This window comes from Aplysia californica, unplaced genomic scaffold (assembly GCF_000002075.1).
Source record: "Aplysia californica isolate F4 #8 unplaced genomic scaffold, AplCal3.0 scaffold00132, whole genome shotgun sequence".
Lineage (NCBI taxonomy): Eukaryota > Metazoa > Mollusca > Gastropoda > Aplysiida > Aplysiidae > Aplysia > Aplysia californica.
This window is the reverse complement of record NW_004797402.1, coordinates 1041986-1048470: the sequence shown is the minus strand read 5'-3', so window position 1 is coordinate 1048470 and position 6485 is coordinate 1041986. Positions and strand designations below refer to the sequence as shown.

At 43.0% G+C, this 6485-nt stretch overlaps 1 protein-coding gene across 1 annotated transcript in view; it reads right to left on the bottom strand.

The window, feature by feature from the left end:
• Window positions 1–6485, bottom strand: part of LOC101862177 — a 14175-nt gene that overhangs the window by 2144 nt on the left and 5546 nt on the right. The window contains exons 3-4 of the mRNA XM_005096576.3: window positions 3916–4039; window positions 2427–2554 (exon numbers count right to left, since the gene is read on the bottom strand). Of these exons, the coding sequence (XP_005096633.1) occupies window positions 2427–2554; window positions 3916–4039 (252 nt within the window). The remainder of the gene's footprint in view (window positions 1–2426; window positions 2555–3915; window positions 4040–6485) is intronic.

Here is a 6485-nt window from a genome sequence, read left to right as displayed (position 1 = left end):
GGGGTAGTTTGAAACGAATGCATGGGTGTACACTAACAATTATATTGATGGCGGGTTTATTTGGCTCTTTTTGTATGAGAATGAAAATAGGATGGCTTGTTTTTTGGCTCTTTTTTGTCTTATTGATGGCGGGTTTCAAACTTTTTATCTGGCAACACTGTAAGTAAGATTGACTCATGTCATTATCAGACAGGATCGCAATTGAGAGGTGTGACGTTTTGACCACTGATTGCCAATCGGACAAGCGATCCTTGATCCCACAGGATGGGCATTTGAACCCTCCCCACCCCCACCCCCCTCTCACTCTTTCCATCTCCCCCTAAATTTCCCTGTCTTTTTAGTAAGAGTTTTACTGCACTTGCAACACAATAAGGCCATATAATTGCCGAAGATTAGAGGTGTTAAAAGAGAGTAACAAACACAAAAAAGAAGGAGGAGAGATAAGGAGGATAGATGTTGATAGCAAAGAAGAAGCAAATCACACCAGAGCACCCGCCAACCATCCACAATTTCCAAGTCTAAGACGGAATTCTTTTTCTGGCTCCCCTGCGATTTCGTCTAACAAAGGTGCAACTGTATCTCCCCTTAAGCGAACGAGGCCTCTCTTTACAGCCGCTCTGATTAAGCCTGCTACAGCTATGAGGGTAAATGTAACAACCACAACAAAATAATATACGACTGGCTGGTATTCTTGTCCTAGTTCTAGGTCCTCCCCAAACTCCCAGCTGATTCTTCCCCATGGTTCCCTTTCACTTTTAGAGTCCTTCACTTTGGTGAAGGCAACTTCCTTTTCCTTTCTTGATAGCTGTCCAATGTGTTCCGCAGTCAGCCACCTGTTAAAGAATGCACGAGTGATAAAATGTCTTACGTCTTCATCGACAAAATTTGATTCATTTGGGACCCCGGCTGCTTTGGCCCTGCCTGTCGAGGCTAACCTTAATAATAATATAATAATAGTAATAGTAATATAATAATAATGACAAAAACAACAACCACAGTAATAACAACAACAACAATAGTAACAATGATAATGATCCCCCGACTCCCCGAAAAATACATATATACACACATACACATCATCATCATCATCGTCATCCGGTGCCTTGCCGACTGGCGTGGGCGATCATGGACTTCCACTTCACTCTGTCCTGCGCTGCAGCAATGGTGTCCGTTGTTCTTGCTGCTCCTAGCCATGTTGTCATCTTGTCCAGTAACTTTTCCCTCTGTCTGCCTCTGCTTCTCTTTCCATCAAACTTTCCTGTTGTTACAATATTCTCTAATGCTTCTTTCCGCATTGTGTGTCCCAAGAAATTTGCCTGTCGTTTTCGTGATTAGTTGTTTTCTATAATTTGCTTCAACCAGGACTTCTTCATTTGCTTTTCTAGCTGTCCATGGGATACGTAGCATGCGTCTTATGAACCACAACTGTCGCTACAATTGTTCTTTCCAGCTGTTATTGATTGTCCACGCATACACATACACACACACACACATACACATACACATACACATACACATACACATTCACATACACATACACATACACATACACATACATATACACATACACATACACATACACATACACACATTGTTTAAGCGAACGCGTCAAAAGAGGGAAGGGAACTGAGGGTATGATCTACATTCCGACTCGCAGGTTAAGGTCATCGGCTGACAAAAAGAAATTTCTTTTACCGTCTATGAAAGTTAAAACAATGGGTGAAAGGGCATTTGAATATCAAGGCCTCAAGATCTGGGATGCTTAGCCCAGTAGTTTAAGAGTGATGAAATCTTTTGATTTATTCAAATGTCAGCTGAACTCATTTCTGTTTTTAAATTGAAAAGATGAATATTTTGAGAGATTTTCTTTTGGTCAGAACACAATGTTTTTATGTTATTGTTGTATTGTAAAGCGCTCAGAGCGTGTGTACTTTAATTGGGGTTGAGCGCTATATAAAATATGTGAGGCATCATGGTTGTAATCAGGCGCTCGTCAAAATGATGTCATCGAAAAAATCGGTATTTTTCGACCGGTTTTGGAAATTTTTTCGAATTTTCTTTTTTTTGGGGAGGGGGGGGGGTTGGCTCGCAGCACCTTGTATGTCCATTCAAAAACATTCTTCTGTGGGGATTTTATCCAAAAAAACCGTTGATTAAAGGCACGAAATCTATAGCTATGGAAGTCACCCAAATGTGGCGGCCATTTTCTCGCTAATTTTACTTCTGAAACCAGGTGACCCCTCCTCCTCCTTCAATGGCAAATATCTCGACTTCTAGTCAAAATAAATGTGTCGTCTTTTTTAATTCAAATACAATGTAAACGAACAACCTTTAAGATGACACCATTAACTCCTTTTACCCATAAATTGACGAGTGCCTGATTCCACCGCGTCATGACACATAACATGTCATTTCTTGTTACTTACGAGCACTTGGCGTTGCCATTTGTCTTGTTGTAGCTGCCCAGACAGCACATGATAGCGCCGTCAGATCGACATGCCGAGCCTCGCCGACGAACCTGTCCTTCCGGGCACTTCTCAGGACAAGGACGACACTGAAACATCATGGGGAAAATTAATTAATAGTGCTTTTATTTGCATTCTTTTTACTTGGCTCTTTCATTTTTAGAACTAAATTTGTTAGCTAAATATCAATTATTTCGTTCCTCCTGCATTAGAACTGAACACGTAAGTAAAAACGTTCACTTCTCCACAACAAAACCATTCAAAGGCACAACTCACAGGGCGGGCACGTTTGCCTCCCACAGGTTCGCGGTCACAGAGGCACTTAAAATCGTGGTATGACAAACCATGAACCAATCACAATTCACTAGAGCACTTTCCTGGATTGCTCCGGAGCTAACATAATTGGTCGCTTTTAAGCACAAGGGGGCTATCCCGGTAAATGCTGTTTTGAGAAAACCGAAGGTAAAGTTTTTGCCACTTGTTCAATTTCTTTAAAAGACAACGAGAGTTTTCTCTATAACCAAACACATTCACACAAATGAAACCAAACTTCTCTTATAGGTAGGGCAATGCCCACTTTGGGGTAGGTCAAGATTTCTGGAAGCACTCGAAATCTGGGTTAGCCCACTTGTCCTTAAAAGCGACCAATTTTGGAATAGAATAGAGTACAGTCTATTGCGTATATTTTTAGTCTCCCGAACTGTGGGCTATGTTTCGGCACTATTCGACAGGAGGACAATTGAGATGTGTCGTCTTATTAATATTAATTTACCGCCAAACTCGGTAGGAGAGTCGTCATAGCTTGGGTTATCCCGAAGAGCGATTTATATGTCAGATTACCACTGTTGAAAATCCTATTATGTTTAGATAAAGCGCGTGGACTTTGGCATGGCATAGTAGATGTTTCACGGCGCTATAGACACAGAAATGATAGTTACGGCGCCATCGAGGACCTTGTTTTGATAATAATATTTGGTTAGTGCTTGTTTCTGGCTTCTTTTATTTTATTATTGTGGGTGCTTTACGTAATATATAATTTTTTTTTAATTGGACAGCACTGCACGACCATGCTTTCTGGACGAACCGCGCCTGGTGCTTCTCCTTGGCCCCTTCTTACTGCTGCCTTTAAGCCACAACCCTGATCTTGTGGTAGGTAAGAATACACCCATCCTTCTCGAATACAGACAAAAGAAATGTTGTAGGTCCCGTGTGCAAATGGCTCACGTTAAAGATCCCTTGGTGGTCCAAAATCGATAAGAGCAGGCTGCTGCCGCCACCCGGGCAAAATTCAAAATTTCCAACCAACTGAAAATGTATAATATGTTCCGTGCGCTCATATGACCTTATGCAGTTCAGAGCGCCGTAAAACACTTACCCAAAAAAAAAAAGCAACAAAAAAACACAAAACACAAAAAACACGACCTTAGGGTTGCGAGTCGGACTGTATTACCTCCCCTCCATCGTTGTACATGTTCTCAGGGCAGGGCGTGTCCGAGAAGACCCTGGTAGAGCTGTCCAGGCAGTCCCTGTTCAGGTGCCACTCTTCCTCCTGGTATTGGTGTGCTGGGCACTTCCTGGGGAGTTGGTCACAAAAGGAGCAAAGTGTAATATGTTAGTTGTGTTATTGTTGTTGTTGTTATTGTTGTTGTTGTTGTTATTGTTGTTGTTGTTTTTTGGTAAGTGCTTTACGGCGCTCGCAACAGCTTAAGGTCATATGAGCGCGCGGGAAACGTTAGGCAGTTTCATTTTGGTAGAAATTAATTTTGAATTTTGTTCGGGTGGCGGCCGAAGCCTACTCTCATCGATCTTGGACCATCAAGAGATCTTTAACTTGCGCAACCTGCATACGGGTCGGGGACCTCCGAGATTTTTCGCCCTTATCCGAGACGGCTAAGTGTTAGATCTTACCAACCCTAAAATCAAGGGTATGGCTGAAAAACAGCTGTAAGAAGGAGCCAAGGAGTAACAGTAGAGAGGCTGCAGAAAGAGTCAGGAGCCCAAAGGAGGGGTTCAAAGGGGGGGGGGGGGGGGGCAGAAAGTGGACACGAAAGCAGGCGACAGAACATGGTTAGAGAGCAGGCAAGGAGGTGAAAGGAGAAAATTTTAGTTTAATGTGCCCCGCGCTCTCGTATGACCTTATGCAGTTGCCAGCGCCGTAGTAAAACACTTGCAAAAAAACCCGCCAAAAAACTACAAAAACAACAACAAAGAGACAAAACCAAAACCAAAAAAAACCCCACCCCCAAAACAAATCAAAACTAAACAAAATCATTCTCAGAAAACTTTACTGGTTATTGAAAAAGAATTCAAAGCCTTAATAAACTCGTGCTAAAAGGGGAGGTCGACGTTTCGCCGCAATTACGTCACAGCATGAACCTGTGGAAAATATAAGAAAGATCGTTTCGCCGCAGATAGAATTCGATTACAACTAGATTCAGTTTAGTACGTTGTGAGTACACTGCAGTAGTAGTTGTAGTAGTAGTAGTAGTAGTAGTAGTAGTAGTAGTAGTAGTAGTAGTAGTAGTAATGGAAGTAGGACTTTGAGTAGGATGGGTTTATATAATAATACAGACTTCAACACACTTGCAAATACTCTGAGTGGTCTTATCGGGTCGACCTGCACGTGGGCGTTCTTTGACTGATCCAGAGGCTTGGTGACGCTGCCTCAAGCGGACAATGACAGAGTGTGACACTGAAGGCCTTCTAGCAACTTCTCAGGCTTCAACTCCAACCTGCAGCCATGTCATAGCTCTCGCACGTTCAAAGTCTCTCAGCTTTCATCATGGTGGCATGTTGATGCCATACTGGATTTTGCGCAAACGGCGGCTTATATTGCTACCAAAGTGAGCACAGTTCGAGACCGTACGTCCGTTTATGACGTGCACCAGAAATTTTAACTGAGGAATGTCCGTATTGTCACCCACAAGTCGATAAAAAACCGCAAATTTGACTAAAATTCCCCGAGGATTTCCGTGCTGTACGTAGTGGTTTTGCTCCATTGGGAAGCTTGCAGTACGCATTGGTAGCCTATTAATATTAATAGTATTAACACTTCCAGAGCAAACATTTTTAAAACATTCCTTGCTGTCTTTTTCGGATTTTTTTAAAAATCAGGGTGTCTGTCAAGGTGGTCCTTAGCTTATGTTGAAGTCTGTAGGATTGCACTGGGAAAGGCGAGCTAAAACAGAAGACATAGCTCTGAAAATCAAAGATACAGTCTCCACAGAAGGCTGACAGGGTTCAGTCCCCTTTCTTTTATCCTCCTAAGCAAAAATCTCGATTTTGGCAAAAATGGACTTCGGTACGTTATTGAAATGACCCCTTCCATTACATGACGGAGATAAAGGGCGATAAGGCGGTAACCATATGAACGCCCGACATGGACGGTCAAACCAAACCGTCTTCGGTCACAAAAGAATGTGCACCGGCTCTTTAGTAAGGGAAGGTAACAAAAAACGGTTTCAGCTACCATACTGACGCCCGACGTCCTGCGTCGTCCCCGGTCAGACCGTCTCCGATAAAACATGTTCTATCGAAGACGGTCCGTCGGGCCGTCGGGAGAGATGGGAGGTAATTTGAATGATTTATCTCTGCATAGTTGTGTCCCCTTTCCAGGCCTCAATGGCACTACACAGAATTCTAGCTGCTGTTCTTGGTCAGCTCTGCATATCTCTAGCATTTCATTGAAACTGCTATGGAATTTTTCACTATCTTCCAACAACTGCGGAAACAAATGATGAAATTCACATAGCGTATCCCGCTTTCTTTGGATGGGATGAACCGAAACTCTTCTTTTCTTGGTTTTCCTTTTTAGTCTGCGTCTCAAAAGCAACAACAACAACACTTTTCTTCTTCTACCACCCGCCATATTTGCAAGACGGCGGTGTCTGACCGCCACAGAATTCTACACTAATAGAAGCGGAACTCCCTCTTCGCGATCGCCGATTCGCTGTGAGGAATTGAAACTAAAACATGGCGGCCGGTTGAGGGCACCTTTGGCTGCGCCGCACAGCGAGGCTT